Raw genomic sequence first — 26,188 nt, forward strand, 5'->3', positions numbered from 1 at the left:
GCGCCCCCCCCTAGTTCATGTTCCGGGGGGGCAAGGGCCCACGCGCCCCCCCGCAGTCGGCGCCTATGCACCTGCATATTTTTGCGGTAGCTTTTACTCCCCCATGTATGGATACGTAGGAGCAGAGCTGTAGCGATGGGGGTGGGCAGAGGGGCAGCCGCCCCGGGCGCCCTCGCCAGAGAGGGCGCCGAACGCCCGGCCCTGGCAGGTTGATTGGACAGGATAAAGCGGAAACGAAGAAAATTTGAATTTACGATCTCGGCAGCGCAAAATAAGCGTTTCATTTCTTTGTATACAGGGCTTCTGACGGCAGTGGAAGAGTGTGTGTGTGTGGGGGGGGGGGGGGGGGGCTTCAGACTTACGCTACCCTGGGTGCAAACTTGCCTCGCTACGGCTCTGGTAGGACAAGGGGTTCTCTTGCTACAACAACAAAGGTGGTGGAGGCGAAGAAAATTTGCAGGATGGTGCAATTTGCAGAATTTGCATGGAGGTGAGAGAGGGAAATTTAAGACAAGATTCCGGTGAGGAAAACTTCCAACAAAAACATATGGAAATGAAGTGAGGTGAAGAAAATCTCAGGCAAATATTGAGGTAAGGTGAGGAAAATTTTCATTATAGGACATAGGAGTGACGTGAGGGCAAATATCATGAGGACATTCACCCACCTCTGGCCACTGGGAACCGCGCGAGCTTTCTGTGTTTGAAAACATCCTCGGCGATTGGATGAACCGGACAACATCGCGACTTTATGTGCCCACGTAGCGAAAGAGGGAGAGGAGGAACCGAGCAGGCCTCCTTTAGCCATTGGGTCCTGCTGCGTCACGAGGTGACGTGGACTTCACTTATTCTTTTTCGGGATTCCAGAAAAAGTGGAAGTAAGTCTTGAGGGTGGGTAGATGAAAGTGTAGAAATGTTGTGCAGGAAGGCACGTTTTTTGTCGTGCAACCCACCAAAGCCAAAAACGAAGAAAAAAAAAAAGGAAGGGACACTTCACCGTCTTCACTTGCCCGTCGAGGGCAAGTATAAAGGAGGAGTATGACAACGCCCCTTTTTGGCATGCCTTTCTTCAAAATCACAAATGTGTTTTGCTCCTCTGCTTGTCACAATCAAGACACATGGATTTCAATATGCCATATTACTGGCTATTTTTACGTGTGTGATTCATCACCTCATTGCACTACAGATCACTTGATCGACTGAAAGCAACGTAGAGCCGATACTAAAGTATTTTAAATATAACTTCAATACACTTTTGTGAAACAAACAACAACTTTATTTTCGACCTTGGAGAGTGGGGAGTTTCATCGCCACAGGCGATACTCTACCCCATTGCTGAATGGGATGGGGGGATAAAATAACGAGCCCCTTCACAATAACGACCGAAGTCCGATGGTGTCCAGAAATGTCAGAAGAGCTTTGAGCGCAGAGCGTTGCTGGGCTGGATTGGGCCAGGGACCAAGCAATTTCGATAGGGAGAAAGGGCGAGAGTCCAGCTGACGAAGAGACTCGGAGAGCGTGGTTCGGGAAGGTTCGTAGTGAGGGCAATGAAGAAGAATGTGCTCCAGATCCTCAAGAGCACCACAGTGGCAGCAGGTGGGAGAGTCAGCTTGCCTCAAGCGGTAACGCCACTGAGCTGTAAAGGCCACATCGAGGCAGATTCGGTGGATTAATGCAGCATCTTGACGAGAGGTGTTTCGTGGCATGCGGAAAGCGAGCGTGGGATCAACTCTGTCTCTGTTCAACATAGAGGGGGGAAGAATGTCGATTGTTCGTTGGCGGGAAGCCAGGGGTGTCACTAGGCGTCGCAGAATGGAACGGCGGTCTCCTCTCAGCAGAACAATACGGGTCCGTTTCCGATACGAGAGTGCTGCTTCTGCGGCGCTGTCGGCCTGCTCATTCCCCACGACACCACAGTGGGCTGGAACCCACTGGAGAACTAGCCTGTGGCCTGCGGCGTAGATAGTGTGGTAAGCCATTAGCACGTCTGTGACTAGGGGTGCGGATGGGCCTCGTATGCCGGAATTTTCAATTGCGTGAAGGACAGATTTGGAGTCTGTAAAGACTGCCCATTCCCGGGGTGGAAAATCAGCGATGTGTTGTAGAAAGAAAAGAATGGCATAGAGTTCCGCAGCTGTGGAGGAGGTTGGATGTGAGAGGCGTCTTCCGTGCACGACGCCTTCGGATGGAATGACGAAGGCTGAGGCGGACTTGTTGTTTCGGGATGCGCCATCAGTATATGCTGCCGTAAACGTAGAAAACTTCGCGTCTACCAGAGCATGAAAATGTGCTCGGGGGACTTGAGGGGGGACCTGATCTCTTCTTTCCAGAAGGTTTGGGAGGCGTACAAAAATGGGCGGTACCGGTAGAGACCAGGGGGCTTCCGGCGGTATAGTGTCCTTAGTTATGAAGCCAGTGAGAGTCTGGCGTGTCCTCTGCGCTACTCGATAGAAGTCGCTTTCAGGGCGGTATCGAATTTTCCTGAGTAGCGGGTGGCGGGGAATGTGAGCACGCAAACGGAGGTAGTGCCGAGCCGTTTCCCGTTCACGGAGAACTTCAATCGGGAGCTCACCAGCTTCAGCAAGTACTTGCCGTGTTTCAGCCATCCTGGGAACTCCGAGGCATCGACGAAGGCTTCGAGCAAACAGGGACCGAAGTGTATTTAATGAAGTTGTTGATATCCCGTGCAGAATAGGAAGGCTTTAAAGCACAGTTGCCCTCACCAATGCCGCGTGAACCGCGAGCAGGGAACGCTGATCACAGCCCTATCCTGAGCCAGAAAGATGTTGAATTGCGGGGAGCCATCGCTGCACTTTAGTTTCAAGATGTTTAATGTGCCGAGCCCAGCGCAAGTCCGAGTCGATTACCACGCCAAGGAAGCGGTGAAAGCGTACCGGGTCAAGCTTCTTTAAACCAAGCCAAAGAGGGAAATTGGCCATAGCTTTACGCGTGAAAGGGAGCTCGACACACTTTTCGGGTGAAAGGTCCATCCCGAGGTGCGTGAGGTACGTATGGATATTGTTTAAAGCGAGCTGCAGGCGGCGCTGGAGAGCCGGGCGTGATTTTCCTACTGTCCAAAGGGCGACGTCATCTGCATAGACGGAGAACGACACTTTGCGAGGAATTAGTGATTGTAGGCCGGCCATCACCACGTTAAAGAGTGTCGGGCTGAGAATGCTTCCTTGGGGGACTCCTTGAGGAACAGGATGCTGAGGGCTTTGGCCTTGGGACGTACGGACAGCGACAGTTCGGTCCGTAAGGAAGTCTTGGAGCCAGATGAAGAGCCGACCGGATACTCCAAACGAGCGCAAGGCGTGCAGCACACAAATGTGCGAGACACTTTTGTGAACGTTTCTACGTCTACCCCGTATACTTGGTTTTGAGTATTTGTACTGCATCTACATGGATTTTTTCCAAGGGGGGCAAAGCGCTTCCAGAGGGGGGGGGGGGCAAGAGTTCAAACCCCCACCCTCTACCACATCTTTTTCTGGAGGCGGACGTTGCGCATTGTGTGGGTGTTCAGAGGTTCCTATCATGACATCTGAGAATAATCATTACGACCTATGACTAAAGAGCGCACTATTTTCACAAGCGACCTTGGAGTTCCAGGGGTGGGGGGGGGGCACGGCCCCTCCTTGGCCCTCTCTTGGTACGCCCATGACTTCAATGCTCTCAACCCCACAGCGAGCGTCTCCACAATGAAGTATATACACTCAACCTGCCTCACCTTTCCATTCATCGTAAAATAATTCGTCTTAGTTTATTGCAGAAAATCTTTCATCACAATTATTACCTGAGACAATCAATCATCCAGTCTTCATACGTTTCAGCCCGTGCTGATCATCAACAAAAGGTTGGAATTCCTCGGTGCTGAACCAGATCATTTTATGGTTCGCTGCTTCCCCGTATACATCGTTAGAGTGGAACCACCTTCTCGGTACCATCACTTCTATATATAATCGATGCCGAACTATTTAAGAAGTGCATCTGAGACCTTATCGGTGAGTCATATTTGTAGTGTCTTATTATGCCGTGATATTTAGGTTGTACACGTGTTGTTAGGCTTTCCTCCTTTTCCTCCACCTCACAGATGAGGGGAGGGGATTACAAAGGGAGATTGGCCAGTGCTATTAATACACTGGGTTACCGGGAACGTCACCATGGTGTAATCATTTTCGTCTTACTCGCTCCCCTTTGCAATGCATAACGATCTTGAGTGTAAATAAATAAATGGCTTCATCTTGTATTTAATGAACATGTGCTAACCTGTACCAATAATTGCTCACGCTAGCAGGTATTCCAGCGGATGTAGTTCCGTATCCGGACCGCTGGCTTTTTAAAAGAAAAAACAATAAACACAAAAATCAAACGCTTTTACGTAAAACAGGACCTAATTAGGAACGAAATTAAACAGGAATGACCCTCGTGTATTGCAAAGGGGATCTTCGTAAGGGGGATTGTTATTCTGACGACTCGCGTCCTAGCGTTTTAACAATGCAGTATCCTCCCGGTGTATGGAACAGCTTACCCATTTCGGATTCTCAGATAAGGTCTGTCAAGCCCTTCGACTCGGATAGAAGCTGATGTCGTGAATTCCAATCCACGCGCGATGACGGTCTTGTATACTTCGTTCTTTTTTTTTAATAAACATAGTCTTGACCTTTACTCACTAAATTTGCCTTTACTAGAGTTGTCTCGCGACATAGGAGGACATAATGCTAGGAATTATTAGAGATATGCATTTCAGCCTTCGGAAGGCTTTTTTTTTTTAAATTTCAGTGTCGCTTTTCGTGAAATGGTTTATGACGGTTGCTAGCCCCAGCTAGCGGCCCATCTAGTTTGATGGGCACGTCTGAAGCAGCGACAAAGGTCGGACACACGTAATCATATAAACAAGAAATTAGACTATGTTATCGAGACGTGAGGAAGGGGTCCGGGAAGGACTCAATCCCGGTGCCCGTAGCCTTTCTCTAGCCTGCCCTGCGTGGGGCCCTATTCACCGTGGGCTTCCATCTCAACGAGGCAGCCGACAGCCGTGGGAAGATATACCTGTCTGGACAGATAATTGAAGTGTTGCATATACTTGCAGCAATCACTCCAGCCAGATCTAGGCGTTTCCTGGAGTTATATTGGCATCGTACTCCTCGCCCTGGTTACGAGCACCTGTCCTTCCCCTGGCAGCCGGATTGCTGGGACTTCCGACGGAATGAGGTTTGTTTGACGCGAGTACGTGCCATGTCCCTCCACTCACTGTTTATATACATCGTGCGGGAACTTGTACATTCTCAACGTTCGCCCACTATGGCCAGAATGAAACAGTAGATCATCTCCTACTACCTGTAATACCAAACAGCTTTGACAGAGGCGATTCGACAGTGCATACTTAATTGCCTCCGTCAAAGCTGTTTCGTCGTACCTTTGCGCTAGATAGGAGTCCCTTTTCATTAACTTCGTTATGCCATTATTTTGGGCAGTTCACACGGGAAAGTGGAGTTGGTATCTTGCATCCCATCGATCTCATCGTTTATATGTAATATAGTCCATGTAACGTCTATACTTTCCAATTTTTCACGTCCTCCCTCGCACACTTACACACATGCTGCTCTGCATTTCTGCGCCCCTTTTGTCCCACTGTCTGTACGCACACATTTATCATCCTCATCGACCATAGCTAGCAAACAGCCACGTTTAGCCAATAGTTTAGCCCAGGCCAATCTCCCTCGGGGGATGAGGAAGAAAGGAGGAGTCTAGCCGACAGAAGCCATCCTATACACTATTGATGGCGGGAATGTCCATACAGGAAATGGTAACGGGCGCCGACGAGAGAATGAAAGACTCGAAGAAGACTTGTGCAGAGGATTTATCTATTTGACTGCATGAGTCCTCAGTACGCTTACATCTCAATTTTTGTCCCAATTGCAGCTATAGCTTTTTAGAAAATTATTTTCAGACAAATTTTTGAAAATTACGGGCAACGCTGTGCCGAAGTAGTCATCAACTACGCATTACTCGTCAAGTAGAGCGGCAAAGCTACGCCGCTATTGGGCCGTATGTTGGGCCGTATGTTGGGCCGTATATTGGGCGCGTTAAGTAGCTGCTCTGGGACTCCAAAGGGAGTGACTCTGTCTAACCCCACAAGAGCCTTTGCTTGACGCTCCAAATCCTCGCCGGCATGGCGAGGATACACGGTTCCCCTCACCGCTATTTCCGTTTCGTGGTTTTGACAGACACTGCAGGCACGCGATTTTTAAAAGCGGAGCATTAAATAAATTTATTTTGCTGAGTCGGTCCGCAATGTCGCTCACACCAGCGCTAACGCAGGTGACCAGCGATGGTAAATTTCCTGACGTGGATCGATCACTCATACTTGTAGCGCAGCCCAAAAGACATGGACGAAGACAAGGGCACTACCGAGACAACTGCGTACTCTCAAATGAACAGCTTTAATGAGCATTTACCAACTACCCCGCCTTTAGTGGATCGATCAACTGATTCTTGATTGATTCTTTTGAGCATCGTTCATCGTTGTTAATACTTGCAGGTCAAACGAGCAGAACCCTTGCATGCATCCATGCGCCAGAAGATGTCTCGCCTGCAAGCTGACGGAACTACGTCACTTCGCTTCCGTCCCCGTCCCTTTGGCACCGCTTTTGAGATGGAGCCAGAAATGGTGTCAGAAACTCGAGTTACGAGCACCGGAAGTGCGCTTTGCCGTTTAGTGGATGCAATGAGTCATGACGCTTTTGATTCCGGAGTCACTACTTAACGCGTCCATTGTATGCGCATTGTATGCGCATATCAGAAGCAGCAAATCGGGTGAGCATAGATCACTGTTGGGGATTACTTCCCACCACAGGTCGTCCCGAGCCGTTTTACTGCAATTTGTCGACTGCTAATTTGTCACATGTATTACTTGTTGCGCCCGGTTTACAAGCAATTGCGGGCCTTTTATGTACTGCGTCAACATAAATTTGCTATCTCCTGCTTTACAGTACCTTTGAAGACGGTCCTCGATTGGAACCTCCACCCAAGTTGCTCCACGAGACCAGTTTCGCGCGTCATAAATCGACCTCAATGCGAGGTGCCCACGAGCAAAGAAAATCCTCTATGTTTTCCTCGAGTACCTCGAGGTAGCGCCGGACTGTTTCCTTGAACGAGTCGGGTTCAGTGGATGCTATAACGGTCGACAAGTCGTTCCGGGAATTCGTCGACTTAGTTTGTATTGCAAATTATAGGATAGGACAATGCTTGCCCACATCACGCTTCAGAAATAGTACTGCCCTCGCCCTAAAAGCGAAGAACAGGCTCTTACTGCTTCGTCTCCCTCCCCAGCTAACATTAAAGAGCGCGGATACGAAGAGAGACAGCAACAGCTGTTTCGGCCTTTTTCGGCCTCTTCAGCAAGTTTTACGACGGCAAAGAACACGCTAAGGACCTATATTATGCTTATTTTCTGCGTGTGTAATTGCTCTGGGCATTTTTTCTTGTGCAGCGCTGTGTAGTGTGCCAGAGTGGGTTCAGTGCAGAAACGAACGAAGAGCGCGCAGAAAACCCGCCGCACGTTGCACTGAAGGAACCAGTGTAACATCCGCACTCAAGTCAGTGTATAAGATTCTCTGCATACAACGACCAGTGGATCTCGCCATAACATTCGGCATTTTCGAACTGGTATGAAAGGCCCCTGGAGACGAGATTATAGCTGGGATGATGGATGTGCTTGTGGATCTCCTCGCTGCAGGAATCAGAGGAGGATGAGGAGGAAAAGGAAGAAGTGGATGAGGTGTATTTGACTGATTTACCTGTATTTATATTAAGGCTGTATTTGACAGTATGCTACGAGTAGGTGCCTTATGCAAAATTTCACCCAGCAGCATCCTAGTTCTTGAGATAAACGAGTAAAACGAACAGCACGTTCACATCCGGTTTTACGGTGACGACGTAAGCATGAGCAATCGCACCTTAGTTTATATCAGAAAGGTTCGCGGCGGAGATAAACGTCATCGAGGACTATCCTGAGGAATGATAAAACGTGAATGGGCAGCTTTGTCTGCCGTAAGTGTCTGGAATGCTTAGCAGAACAAAATCCGGAAGCTATACCTGCAGCGACGTCAGATGCTGGCTACATAATCCTGAAAGACTGAAAGATGGAAGTCACTAGGGGGGGGGGGGAGGTTAGCCAGCTGTAGGACTCGAACCCACATCTTCTGTCCTTTCAGTCCAACAGCTAGCTAACCTTTCCAGTGACTTCCATCTTTCATCATTAATTTCTTAGGCACTTGAGGCTTTGTATGTATTTGTCCTTTCTATGTGTTCCAGCCTCAGAACGTCAATTGTGTCATGTACTTAGTCCTGCTTCTGAATCCAGCGTATACACTGGTTCTGAATCCACCATTGTATTGGAGCACATAAGCCACAACAGGGGACAACATAGATAGCACGGGACATATTTACGTTATCGGCACCTCAGAGGCAGCGCAACAGAGCCTGGGAAATGCTCAGAACACCGGCTGTGGTGCTTATGAAGATTCTAAGCCGTCTCATTGCCTCCATCAATGCTCAAGCATTCAAAACGATGCAAGAAGGGGAGATTGCGGAGGAAGAACCTCCCGTAGAGAGCAACGGTCCCCACCAAGGCCGAATATGGTGTTCGAGAACTCGAGAGAGTGAGACCGCACGTCGTCAATGCTGTCTTCCCACAGCGAACGAGGTGGTGTCACATACGTGGCCGAAGATGATAACGTTCCTCCCTCTCGAAGTTTTGTCGTCCATGCAAGAGGAGGAACTCTGCAAGATTGCAGACATGGACAAGAACTGTGACTCATCCCCCCCCCCCCCGGTATCCTTCCCGACATGAGAAGACGGTTGGCATGCCGGTTTGGGAAACACTAAGAACAAGAGGATCACCCAGAAACAGTACTATTCCGGTCTTCTCCGCATTTTCCCTCTTTTTCAAACAAATCCACCCAGCCGGTCTTCTCTTCATTCCTGACGGCGAACAAAAACCTCTACTAGACGGCAGAGAGGTCCCTCAACAATTCGTCGTCGGCCCCTGGTGCGCAGAATGAACTCAGCTACCAGATGGCGCACCACAGGAAGAGCTTGGTATGGCACTTATCGTGGCCTTCAAGATTACTCGATCGGAGGTGTCGACGGCTCACCAGGAACTGCCCTCGGTTTCTCCTTCCGTTGTGGCTCGCCATTGAAAGTGAGACATCTTCATTGCTATTACGTGCAATCCTGAATGGAGACAAATCGAAGAGAATCTCCTGCCCGGCTAGTCTCACCGCCCGGGTGTCACAGAATTCTCTTCAAGCTGGAACTTCAACAACTCTGCCAATATTTCTTCAAGAAGCACCTTCTCGGTGAACTGGTGGCCTGCTTGATATAGTAGTCGAATTCCAGAAGCATTCCTCTTCTTATTTCCACATGCTTCTAACATACCGTTGACGATATCGACAAGTTCATCTCAGCGGAAGGGGTGGTGTTGTTCGAGGCCGCCAAGAAGCTCATGTGCATCGTCGTTGCGAAGCATCTGATACCGGTTCGGCCTGTATGCGGAATGGAAAATGTTCAAGGAAGTTCCCGAAGCAAGTGCATGAGGAGTCTTTGGTTATCACGGCTATCCTAATCTCCGTCGACGAGGGTGCTTTTGAACACAACATAACATTATGCTTCCGAAAAGAATAGCAAACACTATGCTACATGTAAGAGTGATCTAGGTTACAGTAATTTTGCAATGGCGAGAGAGTTGTGCAAACAATGTTTATTTTTCCTGTCGCACGTCCACCTTCTTTGTGGTACGATCGAGCGTCTAGTCAACGTCTCTATGTGATGTCGCTCTCGCAAATGTGGCACTGTCGCGCGGGCGTTACGCGCATATGTATGTAAATGACGATAAGTAGGGGGTATATGAGGAAGGAGATATAAGGAAATGAGTGTTCTCAGTTTGAAATGTGCTTCTCTTCCGGGTTCCCAGTGGAAGGGAGTAGAGATAATGCCAGATATACAGGGTGTCCCAGGTAAATGCGAACCATATCAAAAAATATACATCACTTTTTTTAGATGAAGTCAGTTGCAATATAGCATATGCTGAAGGGCACTCCTTAAGAGGGCACTAGCAAACTCCTAAGGCAACGTCCTAATTAACTTTCAATAATGAACTTTTGAATTATAAAAGTTACGAAGTTGTCCCAATGAGAACATTGGTCCCCTTCGTCACCTGATACCGTAGCTGTTTTCAGAACAAAAACCCGTTCGATAGATCGTCCGCAAAAAAATCGTGAAGGAACACCATTTTTTCTTTATCTTGTCCATTGCGCATCTGCACAGTGCCGCCTCATGCGTCGAAGATGAGCTTTAACTTGCGGAAACAAAACAAAAACAAATGTATCAGGTGACGCTATCGGAACTGCCCTTATCTTGGGTTGCATTTTCTGCTTTCTTTTAATCTTTTTCCAGGACGCAAGAGGCGATAGCGTGCTCTTTCACCCTCTCACATTGGGGGTGAAAACGGCTACGGTATCAGGTGACCAAAGCGAGCAAATGTTCTGCTTGGGAAAACTTCGGAGCTTTTATAATTAAAAAGTTAGTTGTTGAAAGTTAATTAGGACCTTGCCTCAGGAGTTTGCTGGTGTCCTTTTAAGGAGTGCCCTTCAGTATATACTACATTGCGACTGACTTCATCTGGAAAAAAGTAATATATATATTTAAATCTGTTCGCATTTAGCTGGGACACCCTGTATGTGGAGATGATGAAGGAAATTTATCGAGCTACACCTGCTGCTCGGCCATTGCAGATGCACCCGACAGGGAATCGAGGCCGGCGAGAAGGGGGCGGGGGCCCGCTCTTCAGGGGCCCGCACGACCCAAGGCCCGTCGTAGTCATATAAAGAAAAAATACTTGGACTATGTTACCGGCACGTGTGAGGAGGGGTCCGGGCATGACCCATCCCCTTGGCCCGAATTTTCTGTCGCCGGCCCGGAATACTCCGGGCATGCGTACCCTGTCCTCGGGTGAGACTAGTAGCCTTGGACGTTTCGCATTGGCATGTGTGCGATGGTCAATGGGTTACATGATGGCAATTCGTTGATTATGGTAACGTTCACATATAATGTGCACATGTAAGAGTTGTAACGCAATTAAATAGACATTAAACATTTTCAAATTACATTGAGGTATTTTGTGCTAGTACTTAGATTATTTTTTAACGCTCAAATAGTTTAGCTGTAACTGAAATTTAATTTAATTTCCCCCTTGTCATCGTGGTGACGAGCCATTGTTGGTCTCAGTCGTGTGGGAGCAGTGCAGCGACCGCAACTTGTAGTAATGTCATGTTCGCTACTATTATCGCCAATACGGTCTCGACTCTTATGCACTTTTTCTTCAACACATCATCCATACTTGAGACAATTAATCGTGAGTGACATCCTAAACAAGTAAAGGTAACGCAATTAATATACATGGTGTTCGTTATTTCAGATTTCTTTCAATAAAACTTTATGAGAGTAGCATAGATGCCTGTTTTTGCAATGTGAATGACCAGGCGGACATTTTCGAGAACAGAGAATGTAACTGCTACATGACTAATTACTTAAAATTAACTGATTAACTCGTTAATTAAGCGCTTTCGGGCAAAAATGAGATAGGAGAACGGAAGACATCTTGGTTGAAAGCCATTCTACTAATTAAAAAAAAGTCCTGAAACGAGCACGTACGTTGTACTGATTGATTGGCAAAATAAGAAAATGGAGATATTAGTCCCAAACTACTGGCGCGGCACGGAGATGTTAGCGCGCGCACACACGCACGCACGCGGACCCATTATGACCACTCGTTGAAGAAATACAAACAGCTAATCACTACGTGTAGGTCTAGGTTAGGAATGGACATTAAGCGAAACTTCCTGTTTATTTGTGGTTATCACGTACCGTTCGTCAAAACCTGTGATAACTCTATGTATTTCGAACTGATATGTGTCATTAAACCTGATGTGATTTATTCTTCTCTGTTCTCGTCTGGCATTGCTGCCCTGGGTGCAGACATGTACAAGATACTCAAAAATGTATTTAAGATAAGATAATAAATACTATATAACGTTAGAATGTAATTCAGATAGAGTATAGATACATGAAAATTAAAGTAATTAAGATAGAGTACAAAATACTTCGAAAAGTATTTGAAATACAGTTAAGATACTATTTATCCTTGAACGCAAAAAGTCACTGGTCAATGCGGCAAGTCGTCGCTATGTGGCATGAATCATCAAAACCCCGCGCACTAGCGCAAGCCGCCGCTGTGTGACCGAAGTCATCTAAACAGAAGTCCCAAAAAGATGACAAAGCGATACCACATAACTGCACTAAGTATATGTGACCCCGAACAAAGCAAAATTCTAGCAGGTCCCCGCTCAGCGAGGTCAGAATTCGGCGTCACCGCGTCAGGGCACACATAATAGAACCCTCACTGGCCAAGGATTAGGACACCCGGGGCAGAATCTCTAAATGGAGACTTCCAAGAAGGGCCAATGTCCAGGTCAAGTGTGAGGGACTCAGGAAATTTCCACTGAACAAGCAAGATAATGGAAAGACGAGACACAGAAAGTTTGAGACGGAGATCCAAAATATGTAATTAGAGTATTGAGTAGAAAATACCATAAAATGTATTTTAAATAGAGTACAAATACACAAAACGAAAAGTATTGAGTAGAGTACCAAAATACCGCAAATTGTATTTAAAATATGGTATTTTAAATACAATACTCCAAATACGTACAAGTCTGCCTGGGTGACTAGTATGGTTCGGTAAGGAGAATGGGAAGGGTATACAACGCAAACGAAGTACGCGAATGCAAACGTGCCATGGCTAATTATGCACTACTTATTATTCATGCTGCTGAACTGTGCTGTTTGTGGCTTAAATTCATTTATTTACAAAAGTAGTAGTCTGCGCAACGGATGGATGACGCTGACAGTCTCTATCATGGCTCCATCTGAAGACGCAGGGCCCTATGGGAGTTTCGCTACCTGTTTATATATACCTTGGAAGATATCTTAAGAGATTCGATAATCTTAACAATACCAGGAAAACTTGATTAATACAGGCTGCATACATACGAAATTGCTATTTGGAAAATCATGAGGAAAGTTCGTGACACTACTGGAAAACATTTTCGTGAATACTTCATTAAAATAATTAGCGCAATCACTTGAGGGAACTGGTTCACCGCTGGGCTGCTGGAGTTCAATGGTATGGTCACGTGAGGTCCGAAATATGCTCCAGAATTTTCTTGGATTAGAGTTAAGCATGCGTGGTAGGGTGTTGCGAAAGAAAAACAATTTTGTGTTGCTAAAAGTGGTTTTGTATTCCTTTTCTGCTAAGTGATAGGCAGCCCAGCGGGAGCAAGCGTTGGCAATCGCGCTACACGATATAAAAGTTTCTTTTTGTTACACAATCGACTAAGAGTACGGTTAAACCATGATGTACGCGGTGAACCCTTGACTTTGCGAAGTGGTATGTAAGTGCTGATAAGACGGTGTACCTCATTTGTGAACAGGGTCCAGTTTTCAAGCATCGAGCGTTGCTCGAAGCCTTCTAGAAACCTATCGACGAACCTTTGCAGAGATTGATTGATTGAATCGTAGTTAGCATGTGCATAGTCGCGGATATATTTATGACGCTTAGGCAATGCCTTTTGTTTGACACTAGAGTTAATTGTGAAATGCATAATTTGATGATCACTCAGACCTTCTAAGCAAGTGAGAGATGACACAGAGTCAGGCTTTGTTGTCAATACCAGCAGATCCAAAATGGATGAAGAGGTCGACGTGATCCTAGTTGATTCGTTAACAAGCTGAACGAAGTTAAATTCCATGCATAAGCTAAGGAAATCGTGACATTCCGAGGAGAACGGTACAATCGAAGGCGGCGATGTGGACCACAATATATTGGGATATGTCTGACAGCATCTGAGGAAAACCCGGGAAAAACTACAGACAGCACAGCCGGCACCGGGATTCGAACCCGGCTACCTGGGTACCGTGTCAAAGGTACGCCTTGTTCGGGTGTCACGTCACTGTTGGCTGAAACGCGACGCTACAATCTGTACTTACAGGTCTTAGCGTCGGGCCACTCATCTTCGAAATTGTGATGTCGACGCCCTTGCAGGCTCTCGATGGCGCCGTACCGAGGCTTGAGCTTCCTTTCCTGCATCTGCGATCACGTATCCTTTAGTAAGCGGAAACTATTTCATGTAGTAGGTGTAGCTTTACATATGGTGCTACTAAGATCACGGACACAATGACGAATAACGCTATTTACTGAGGTGAACGATGTGCCCGATCGATTTTTGTGAGATTGAGCGCTCTTCAGAGCTACAGAGAAGTATAGACGCAGGCAAGCTGGAGGACGAACTCCATGACGAGAAAAGCCTGAGCTTCAGCAAACAAGCGGGAGGACTTCACAGGGACAGCTCAACTGTGTCGCCCAGCCTATCGTTCGTCCAGACTGAGGCTTTTCTCGTCATGGATTCTTATATTATTGCCCTATACATGTCTCAGTGGCGTCACTATAGAGGGGGGGGGGGTATACATTTATTAAATGGAAAGGTCGTATAGAGTCACTATAGAGTTTGCGTCATCTCCACATGATTAACCTAATGCCATACAAACAAGAATAAATATGGTTTCCGGTTATTGAAATGTACGTTTTATCGAATTATCTCGCGTATTTTTTCTATCATATCTATTTGTCGTGTCAGAACGAGGAGGAACTGCAACGAGGAAATATATTTGTCTGTTGCTTATGTTTTCCTAGTACAGCGTCGATGATATCCTAGTCGCCCCTCACCGAAACACAGAAGCAAAGGCGCCTGATTCTCGCACTGATTCTTTCAGTGCGGAACGCACATCCCGTACCTTCTTTTATTGGTGACGCATTGGTGAGCTGCGTTTCACTAGGGAGGGACCAAGCAATTTTGCAATAGTAGGAGGGCGAAAGTCCGCTCGGTCTAAAGACACAGGAAGTGTAGTTCTAAGAGGTTAGTTCGGCGACGACAGCTTGGAGGGTCTACTTGTCGCAAGCGGTAACGCAAATGAGCCGTAGACGTGACAGTGAGTCGCGTCTGATAAATTAACGCATCATCTTCATGCGAGATATTTCGTGGCGTCGTGAAGGTAAGTACTGGCATAAACACGAAAGAAAGTCAGTTGCACACGGGCGCGAGACCACGGGTTCCATGAAGGGTCGAAGAATGGCACGACGGTCGCCACTAATCAGTGCGATACTTGTCAGCTCGCAAGGAGGAAGACCTGCTTCTGCGGCGCTGTCGGCCTGCTCATTCCCCACGACCCCATCGATATTGTGGCACGTTTAGCCACGAGGTCTCGTTCCCATGCACAGCTTCTCAACATCAGGGGCTTGCGCAGGGTTTTCATCTCGGGGGTATTGGAATTCCGTAGGGTGTATGTCGGTGGGGGCGCTGGGAAGATCCCTACTGAACGTGTGCCGGCGAAGGGGGCCAGTATGGTCTAAGGGACCCATTATTCCAGCAGGCCAGCCGAACCTTGAAGGCCCAAACCGTGGTACCGTGGCCGCTAACGGGACCACATCTGTAGCTCTTCCTTATAAGAGTGGGGCTCCAGCATCTCGCTGTTTGTTGTCACCGAAACTTTGGCCATACATTTGTTACTCGACACGTGCCCCTGACTGGCTACCTCCGCTACCCTAACACTCAGACCAAGGATCGAAACCCTGGACTTCGATTGTGCGAACGCAGTCCATACACAGTGGCTACAATCGACAATTTATTGTAGAAAGTCGATAACAGCATAATGTTCTGCAGTTGTCGATGTAGGACACCATCGGACACCATCGGACACCGGACATCGGGCACCATCGGACTTCGATCATTATTGTGAAGGCCCTCGTTATTTTATTCCCCAAAGCCCCGCCAGCAATGGGGTAGAGTATCGCCTGTGGCGATGAACCTCCCCACTCTCTAAAGCCAAAAATAAAGTTGTTGTTGTTGCAGTTGTCGATGAGGTTTGGTGCGAAAGATTCTTGCACTACGCGCTCGAGTGATGTTACAAATGCCGATGCAGACTTGCCATGTCTTGAAGAGCTGTCTGTGCAGGAGTACAGAAATTCCTTCGAGGAGAGCGGGAAAATGGGGGGGGGGGGATATGTTTATTAAGAAAAAAAGAAAGGAAAGGTTAGCCACGGGAAAATGGCTTCCAAAGAACCGCATGGGAAACGTGGTGACTTCGCTCCCGAAGATCTGGGTGGTTGAAAGAAACGTGACGGATCGGCAGAAACCACAGGACCCCAGCGTTGTTACATCCTTCATTACAGTACAAGTGACATGCGGTAAAATGTTACCTTCGGGGAGGTGTCGAATTTTCGTGGGCAGAGGGTGACGACGATTGCACGCATGCAGGCGGGAGCAGCCTGTCTCTCTTTCACGTAACACCTCGATCGGAAGTTTGTGGCTTGTCTCCAGATCCTGCGGTGTCGGGGTCATTCTTGGAGCCCAAGGCAAAGTTACAAGCAAAGGCATGACAAAGGCAACGAGCAAAAAGACTCTGAAGAGTATGCAATGGAGATGTTGCAATTCATTGAAGTGTGAAGCGGAAATGTAACAGTAAAATACCCGGAGAGATTGGTTTCCAGTGGAGGACGGGAAGGCTATAAAGCACCGTCACACCCTCTAAGACAACCCAATTTAGGGCCAGAAAGATGTTGACCAGCAGAGATCCGTCGCTACGCCTTGGCGTTAAGCCTTGGTATCTCTGAAAATTGAATGACCAGTAACAATAAACGAGAAAACTTATTGCACAGGATCTGATTGAAGCAAAAGGTGTAAAAAGACCATCATTAAAGGTGTAACATCGACGTACACCACATTTTATCTCATGTCGATCATTAAGAGTGCAAAAAGAGGTGTTGAAAGGTGTTTACGTTCAATAGCCTTTTTACACCCCACTTGATCTGGGAATATGGTGTTGAAAATGGTGCTTTAAGCCGTGAAAGAAGAATTATATGGATTTGGCAGCTCCTCTCATTAGGTAGTAATTTATAGACAATAACTGAAGTTAAAAACACAATATTTGGCAGGGAGGGATGTCAGGAAGTTAGCTGATATCTTTGACTCGTTGCAGGCGTACGTGTTAATTGCAAAGACACATTCCCGTCACCGTTACAGACGAGTTCTGCCACACTACGCTTAACGAACGTACCCCAACAAACTGTATTTCAGTATATGATCAATCTGGTAGGCCAATATAGGCTACCGACGGTGCCCGGGCTCGTTGCTGGCATCGTCTGAAGATCGCAGCATCGTAACGCCGCTCATTTCACGAGCACGGACAGCGTTACGATGCTGCGATCTTCACGTCTTCCCTCCGTCCCACAGTAATCTTCGCTTGTCCCACAGTGTAGCTTCCTTTTTTTTTTCTTTTTGCTCGCTCGCTCGCTCACTCACTCACAGTGTTGCTAGGACCATGATGGGTGCCTGTGACTGGAACTGTGCCGTGTCTAGGGCGGTTGTTGCCGTACAAGCAAAAACGTCGGACTGCATGGCTCGGCATGCTGCCGCGGGAGCTTCATCCTAAGGGATGTTTTCAATAGAATACTCCCCTTTTAACGGTGTTCTTGTTTTTAAACACCAACTTTAAGAGTGTTTTATGAGGAATACACCTAATTAAAGGGTGTTTCAGAAAACAACCACATTTCATGGTGTAAAAAAAGAAGTACGCCGTGGGACAAGCATGTGCTTAAAAAAGGTGTAAAGTGATTTATAGCGTCCTCGATAAACTTGCTCCGGAATTGCCCCGAAACCACAGTGGTGCGTGGTGCTCTACACTGGCAGTGCCCTGTGCGGAGGCATTATCGAACATGAAACTGCACTGCACTGGTGGATCTGATGGATACTAGCATGCGCTACCTAGAGATCTGTGCTCGTTGTGGCTCGTAGGCTGCGCGACCCGTAGCGAGAGGCACCTGGCGAGCGGCACCGATCGAATGCCATGCTGACGATGACTGTGTGCTGTTACTTGCCCGGCTACACCTGACTACTTGCCGCTTCCGCCTTCCTCCGTGCTTCCGGCAATCGCGATGCTTCTTGGGATTGCACTCTGGCGCTCGGCCTATTTTCTCGGTGTGGGCTCGGGGCAACTCAGTGCTGCACTGAACGGGTATGGTGAGCTAGCTCACCATAGAACGGGTGCACTCCTTTAATGGAGGACGTTCAGTGCGCACCAGTGCAGTTTATCGAGGACGCTATTACTGTGTGCCCTGCGCTGCACGGCAATATCTCGTTTGACCTGCACGAATTTGCTGCGATGAACGATGCTCGAAAGAATCAATCAAGAATCAATTCATCTATCGGTTGATCGATCCACTAAAGGATAAAGAAGGATAGTTGGTAAGTGCTCAGTAAAGCTGTTCAGTTGAGATACGCAGTTGTCTTGTATGCTTGTCTTCGTACGTGTCTTTTGGGCTGCGCTACAAGTATGAGTGATCAATCCATGTCGGGAATCTAACTATCGCTGATCAGCTGCGTTAGCGGCCGTGTGAGAATGCAAATACTCAGCATTTCGCAAAATCAATTTATTAAATTCTACGCTTTTAAAAATCACGTATACCTGCAGTGTCTGTCAGAACTCCGAAGCGGAAATATGTGTGAGCGGAAGCGTGGATCCTCTCCAAGCAGGCGAACCTCCTTGTGGGATTAAACAGAGTCACTCCCTTTGGAGTGCAAGGGTCGCCACTTAACGCGCCCTATGTTCGGTCACGATATGACGTTTTCTTGTTCTTCCAGAGAGGGAATTTCTCCATACTCTCAACAACCCACGTCTGCCCTTGCAGTGTAAAACCAAGTCTGCAATTCGCGTGGGATTTTCGGTTCCATGGAGAGTGATCAACGACGAAGAAAAAGCCACCATAGTTTCAAAATTAGTGATGGCGATGGTGATGTGATAAGAAAAGAATGGGGATGTAAGTTACGACGAAGTCGAACTGGCTACCCCAGTACGCTTACACACAGAAAGTACAAACAGATGAGAGAGTTAATGATGGAGTGTAAAATGTAGGAATCGCTGGGGGCACATACAGCACACGTTCCGCGAATGTCCATAAGCCCGGTTGTATGTAGAAGTGCCCTCAGCGCCTTGTCGAACGACGGAGGACCTAACAGTTTCGTGATGTCGAAGGCTCGGGAGTCCACACGAGAGAGGCTCGCCTCAAAGACCCTTCGAGCATCAACGTATTTCCGACACCTGAAAAGGATGTGTTCTACGTCTTCTACAACGCTACACTTACTACAGTTCGGGTAGACATGCTTTCCCAGTTTGAAGAGAAGACGTGCGCTGTACGGTAGAGTTATGTTCCTCCTCGGGGTGGGCCTAGCGATGATGAGACATTCGGCGGCCCGAATCCCGGATTGTATCGACACCTTGCTTGAAGAACGCAGACGAAGTCGCAGGCGAAGTCAACAGACAAATAACTATTTACATTTATTTACAACACATGATGGCACGTCGGCTACCGACAATCAATCCCAGTGGTTAAGAAGCGTCGCCTTTTATCGGAAAGGACACAGCTCCTTCACCAATAAGAGAATTCAAAACTGGCGTCAAAGCTTACACGTGAACTTGGGCTGATATGGAAAACTTTCACTTTCAAAATGGCTTTCTCCGAAGTGGGTAACAAAAGCTTACTGACACGGCTGATCTGCTTTCCGTGACTCCCAGCCGGACGTTGCGAGGGTTTGAAAGGGACGTTGGCTCCGGATGACCTAGAAGGTGTCGTAATCCCCATTGATGGGTCGAAAAGCGAATGTCGTCCTTCTAACGTGTCCTTCTCGTAGGCAGCCGACAGGTACACATTGAAAGTTAATTAACAGCAAAATTATGTGTTGGCTCGGCTCTATGCCTAACAGGTACACTGAGCCGTAGCCTATAGGCTATAGGACAGTCGTCGTTTGTCACGTGAAGGAAGGTGGTGCTCGAAAGCGTAACTCTGGATCGACCTTGTACAAAAGCAAATCCCGAGTAGATCCTGTTAGCCAGGAGGTGCTGCACGTTTGTTGCTTGAGCTCGTTCAGCATTCGCCCCGCGTCACCCTTGGTGAAATAAATGGGCATCAGTTGGACGCGCCTAAGCTGAAGAGCCGGGCGTGCAGCAGCGTCCACAGTCTCGTTGCCTGCAACGCGACAGTGACTAGGGACCCACTGCATTTGGATGTCATGACCTTTTAAAACTGCTGCATGGTCTGTGCAAGACATCTTGTGCTGCTGATGCAAAAGATCCCGGAGTAAACAAGGAAGCCAGAGCCTGTAACGCACATTTTTAGTCGCTATAGATGATCCAGCAAACAAGTGAAGATCGCGAGTGATAAAACTTAGTGCCAAGAGGACTCCATGACAGAGGTGACGTGAGACAGCCGCACTGCTCTTTCGATATTCGCCTCCGGGATAACAAACGCACACGAGGAGCCGGATGATGTCGTAGATGCATCCGTGAAAATCTGCATCCTGCCTGCGGTACTCTTTAGCAACTCAGGACTGAACTGGCGAAGAACATGCGTTGGTATATCCTTCTTTCCCGGGAGTCCAGGCACATTAATTCTTATGTCAGTAATTCTGTAGAGCCCATGTTAGGATATCCGGTAATGCATGTGGCTTGTGCCTCGGAATAAGACCACGTTTTGTCTGGATATCTCGGGTAAAGGAAGGGTGGTGACGTCTCTTAATGGCTCGAAGCTGAAGATGGCGGTGGTGGCGCGTTGCCAACCGCATAGTGGCGGAACATTTCTTGCACCTAAGAGCTGATACAGGTGCTTCCCGTGCTTCTGCCATGGCTAAAGCGTTTGTACGTCGCTCGAGGAATACCAAGACAGAGTTTAATGCTCTTTGCTAGGATGGACTCTGAACATTTTCACTGTGGTAACAGGGAGGTTGTGAAGCAGGGAAATGTGATAAGATCAATGAATGCTGAGCATAGCCTGAGGAGACGTGCGCCACCGAGAACTGCATAAGTAACGAAGAACATTAAGACGACTCTCAGCTCTTGCTTTTAGATAGCGTACCTCTGCTAAACTCCGGTCGAGAGTAATGCCGAGAAAGCGGTGATGTGGTACATGACGTACCTGATGATGACCATGACCAGCACAGTTGAAATCTCTTATGATGGCGACGCGTGAAAGGCAGCATCAAGACAGGTCCATGCCTCTCTCCAGGAGGAAGTGCACTACGCGGTGTTGCATGGTGACGTGCCTGTGTTCGAGGACCCAATCACTAATCGCCAAGTGGCGATCAAGCCAGTTTAATCATAAAAAAACAGCGTATTTCGCTTTTAAAGAAACTGCAACAACGAGTTCAGTGGCGACATCACGTGGCCCGCCACCTCGTGCCTTATCTTCGTTGCCCTCGTTGTCGCCTTGGCCCAGGCAAACGACGACGACGGTACATATATAACCGCGGTCAAGTGTAATCTGGAGGCGACGCTATAAGGCAGGTTACTGGTTTCCCGATGACCATATGCAGAGGTCATACGCGTAGAGACGAATAAACCCACCCCCCCTCGGGGTAAGAGACTAGCCAGGGCAGCCATGACAGCATTGAAAAGTAAAGGACTGAGCACGTTACCGTGTGGTACACCGGCTGACAATATATGTTGTTCTCATGAAAACAGACGGACCATTAAAATCATCAATCCAGCGAAGAGCACGGCCAGTAATGTTGAAACTGTATAGGACATAGTTGTATAGCTCGTCGTATCATATGCTCTCTTTATGTCCAAGAAAACAGCCGCTGTAAGCTCATCGCGAAATCGAGCTTCTTCAATGTGGGTGACCAAGTTTATGATGCAGTCTATCGAGGTCCGTACCTTTCTCAAACCTGCCATTTCAGGAGGCAGCAGACGCCGGGACTCTAAAAACCACTCTATTCGGCGTAGGATAATCCTTTCCGTGATCTTACAAAAGCAGCTTGTAAGGCTGATGGGCCGAAACGACGTCAACTCTCTATAGGTTTCCTGCTTCCTCCGATTTTACCGCTTTCCTGATTTTGTTTATTTGTTGTGTAAATGATTTTTCTAGCTACAGGACTGGCACAACTTGCGACGTCTTCCGTGACGGAGGGACAAAACCGCGTCTCCAAGAGTCGTTGATCAGATTCAAAAGTACAGTGCGCGACGTCGGTCCCAAGGAGGCTACAGCTTTGTATGAGGCCCCATCGGGCCTTGGAGCTGACAGCTTCGTAGATAGGCGGATGGCAGTCTCCAGTTCTTGTATAGTGAAGTCACTGTCCATATAGGGTCTTCTGCCGGTCGTTTAAAATCAACCGCCCTATACACGGCTTGTGCCGAGTCCCTGTGGGATGTTGTGCATGACGCATCTGAGGGTCTAATAAAAAGCCTACAAAAATCTTCCCCAATGGAATTTTCGGTCGTGTCTTGATGAACGGCCAGTGCTAAACGGCTTCAATTGTTCAACCGGGTTGCTTAGGCCCTTGATGATCCGCCAGACATGCCCCTAGGTGTGCATGGAGATAATGTAGAACAGACTGCTCTCCATCTCTGCTTGGCCAGAGGTTGAAGGTGAGTAGGAATTAGTGATCATAGCCTGCAAACCTCGTGATAATCCTCAAGCAAAACCGATCTTCGCAAACTTCTTTCCACCCAACGACGTATTGTCCGCAGCCTTTCGAACTCAGCATCTACGCTGTTGATCGGGCACGATACCTTTTTTGTTGCAGCTGCAATGCTAGATGAGAGCACCGCGTTGGAATCGTCGAAAGTAGCGACATTTTGCAGAAGCTCCTCCGTCCTGCGTCTGAATACGTTGTAGTCCATGACTCTTTCTTGTCGTGATCTGGCAACCATTGGGGAGTAAGAGATGAGTAAAGGTACGTGATCATTTCCTAGTGTATCTAAATCTGTCCTTTACTGCATGCGAGAGACCAGAATGGGAGAGCAGAATCCAAGCAGCTTGAATAAGAGGAACCCCGGAAATATATCGGTGAGCCGTCATTTAAGACAACAGCGTTGTAATCTTCGATACATTGTTGAAGTAGTCGCCCCTTAGAATCGGCAAGTTGACTTCCCCAGCTGTTGCCATGCGCGCTGAAGTCGCCACATATGATAAAACTGGAAGGAAGTTGCTGGAAGAACTCCCTCATAGTATCTTCCGGTATGCGAACAGAGGGGGCGATGTATACACTAGCCACAGCAGTACTTCGCGTGCGGACGAGAACACTGCAGACAGCAATCTCGAAGTACCCATCGCTAAAGGTATACGTGCACAAGAGGCTGCTAGGAATGTCCTTTCTAACACACAACATATAGCACGGCTGGACCCCATCGTCGAGGCAGAGACGTATAGGTCCCGACAAAAGTTTACGGAACACGCGAGCGGTGTATATTCTCCTTGGTACGACACCCTAGCGGCAAGCGGAAGCTGGCGAAATCAGGCCAGTTCACTGCCTCAGGGGGGTGGACGACTACGCTCCTAGTGACACACAGCGGTAGTTTCGGTATGATTACTGTTGTATGTGCCCGTAAAGTGAGTTGGATTTTACTGTTGTGCTCGCCAACAATACGTGATTCAACGATTGTTGAGACAGGGAGCTCGCCGCTATCATCGTGATAACAAGGATGAATCATGGTGGCAACACTTTACGGTGTATTGCTTTTATTGGAAAGCCAGGATACGTAGACAAGAGAAAGAAAGGCATCTTGCAAACAGTTGCTTTATTGTGGACGACGCGTGACGAGCTGATAAACAATTGACGCTGACATTGATAATTGATCGATTGATAAACAACTGACGTGGGTCACGAGTTGTTGACGAGCACAACAGTTAAATCCAACTCACTTCGCGGGCACATACAACTGTAATCATACCGAAACTACCGCTGTGCGTCGCTAAGAGCGCAGTCGTCCACCCCTCTCAGGCAGTGGCCTGGCCTGATTTCGCCTGCTTCCGCTTGCCGCTAAGGTGTCGTACCGAGGAGAAAATACACCGCTCGCGTGTTCCTAAACTTTTGTCGGGACCTGTACGTAACATAGTTTGAGAGCCGGACGAAGGGATCCATTCGATGCTCGCTGACAGCCAACACAAAACTGTGAAAGTCGCCTAACTTAGTTCGCATGCCATTGATATTCCACTGAAATACAGTAGTATGCTTGTACTATTGGCAGCTCGTCAGTATGGTACACTTGTTGAGCGTCGGCTCCAGAGAAAGCAGAACTTGCACTTCCTGAAGTTTAGATGCTCCAGGTATCGCTTTCAAGATTGAGCGCAGGCCAAGAATGATCAATGGCATGAGCATCTCAAGAGTGACATTCGCTTGTGTCTCAGTGTGATAGGAACCCCGTTCACCGTGTTCCTGTTGGATTGCACGAGCTGGTGTGCCGCTGACGTGGCTGTTCGTAGTATTGCTGGAGGCTCAAGAGACACTTCTGGGCTATTCTTCCCTTTCGATACAGCTTCAGCATATGATTTTTTCCCTCTAGGTCGTGTGTGTTTCTGGTCGCGCGCGCTTTGGTGCACCTCTGCTGGAGGAGGAGGAGGGGGAGACTCCCTTGGGAGTTTCAGAATTGGTGGGTGCGAAGGCCCTTTGAAGAGATGGATACTGGAGTGCAGGATAATGCTTGCATGATGATAACGTAATAAACGAATCACATGCATCAAAGTGTCGCCCTCCAATGGTGCTTTTCACATTGCTCCTTATGAGAGATCGGAACGCCGACTCTCGAAGTGTTGTCATTCTGACGGGAGTTACTCTATCATTATTTAATTAATTAATTCATCAATTCATTTATTCGTCTGAAATACCTAAAGAAGAAATATCCATGTTCACAAAAAGTAACAAATTCCTCAATGTTAATTATACGAGTAATGTGTGATGATAATACATTCCACTACTCGCATATACAGCGCCGCCAAGGTGAGTTTAAAAAAAAATATTCACTTGCGCCAATTGTGATTTAAAACTTCAGTACATGATCGACACAGCAAGTGATAAAATGCGCTGACTCTAAATTTCGGATATTTCTTTTCTAATTTTTCAAATAAGTATACTTCTGATGTGGGGCCCCAGATTTGGGACGAATGTTCGAATATTAACGGCGCGCATAGCCAACATGCTGTGTCATTTCAAAACTGTAACGTTGCATCAATATCCGACGGCTGTTTACAGTCCGTGCACATGACACGAACAGCCCCGGGGTGCACTGACCTCACTGCGATGTGTTAGTCCCCCGGATGGGGAGAGCAGGAGACGCCGCGAGGATATGCAAAGTATTAGCGTGGACTGTGGGTAAGCAAGAAAAGTCACATCATACGACGGTGAGTTCCATTTCTTTATATAAAACTCAGTCAACAAAAAGGTTATTTTGAATATGGTATTCAGGGAGAAGCGAACAAGCAATGCATTTCTAATGCATCCGCTGTCCACCGCTGTCACCGGGGCCCCATGGGGGTACGCTGAGCAGACAACGACGAATAATGTTGAAATGCCGTAAAAGGAGCCAATCTCCAACGAGCAAGACTATGCTATATTCTCAGCTGCAAGTGCTTGCTAAGTGTGAATGTTTACGTTTCGCTTTGAAGAGCACAGCGACTTTATTTTATGCCATTTTCATGATCACTTCTTCGTTTTTGCACCAGTGGACAACCCACAGCGTACCTGCCTTCTTGGTTAGTAGACTTTTACGAGAAAAAGCGTCAGGCATGGAAGATCACTAACCTGCTTTCTGTCGACAAAGCCACGAATTTCTGCATCTGTCATCTTGAAGCGTTGGCACCGTTTCCGCTACCGGGCGGCACAAAGCCAAGTAGCTCGCTCCCCCCCGTGCAACCGCGTGCAACTGATATGAAGCGGTCCGAGCTTTATCGGACGCTTGTTTCCCGTTCCCGGCTGTGCACGGTAAGCGCAAACACCCACGTGGCCAACCTACGCGATACAAGTGGTGTTCTGCAGGCTCGTCTGGCGGGCAGGTGCTGTCACATGCGTATTGCTGAGATGATTATTATGCGAGATAACTATGGTGTACACCTGTTTTTGTGTTCGAACATTCAGGCGATGTAACAGTTTATAACTGCGTGAATGAGAACATTCTGCTCAATTCCTTTTCTCTCTGTGTTTCGTACTTCCAAGCGGAAGTGCGAAAGAAGAAGCAAAATGAATATGAT

At 47.7% G+C, this 26,188-nt stretch overlaps 1 protein-coding gene and 2 long non-coding RNA genes across 9 annotated transcripts in view; 1 reads left to right on the top strand and 2 right to left on the bottom strand.

Moving 5' to 3' along the window:
- LOC135394496 (phospholipid-transporting ATPase IA-like) overlaps positions 1-25,856 on the bottom strand; it is a 114,567-nt gene extending 88,711 nt beyond the window's left edge. For 3 of the 7 annotated variants that reach the window (XM_064625258.1, XM_064625259.1, XM_064625257.1), the window contains exons 1-2: positions 25,743-25,856; positions 14,107-14,206 (exon numbers count right to left, since the gene is read on the bottom strand). In XM_064625258.1, the coding sequence (XP_064481328.1) occupies positions 14,107-14,206; positions 25,743-25,784 (142 nt within the window). In that variant the 5' untranslated portion in view covers positions 25,785-25,856. Of the gene's footprint in view, positions 1-4,525; positions 4,613-14,106; positions 14,207-25,742 lie in introns of those variants that run through there. The other 4 variants (XM_064625265.1, XM_064625268.1, XM_064625266.1 and 1 more) reach the window with 3 other exon arrangements.
- On the top strand, positions 4,891-7,922 carry LOC135396070 (uncharacterized). The gene is made up of 3 exons (XR_010423284.1): positions 4,891-5,208; positions 6,539-6,813; positions 6,990-7,922. It is a non-coding gene; the product is annotated as an uncharacterized LOC135396070 (long non-coding RNA).
- Positions 19,494-21,387, bottom strand: LOC135396071 (uncharacterized). The gene is made up of 2 exons (XR_010423285.1): positions 21,080-21,387; positions 19,494-21,020 (listed from the first exon to the last, which is right to left on the bottom strand). It is a non-coding gene; the product is annotated as an uncharacterized LOC135396071 (long non-coding RNA).
- Positions 25,857-26,188: the final 332 nt, after the last annotated feature.

This window comes from Ornithodoros turicata, chromosome 5, assembly GCF_037126465.1.
Source record: "Ornithodoros turicata isolate Travis chromosome 5, ASM3712646v1, whole genome shotgun sequence".
In the NCBI taxonomy this organism is placed as follows: Eukaryota; Metazoa; Arthropoda; class Arachnida; order Ixodida; family Argasidae; genus Ornithodoros; species Ornithodoros turicata.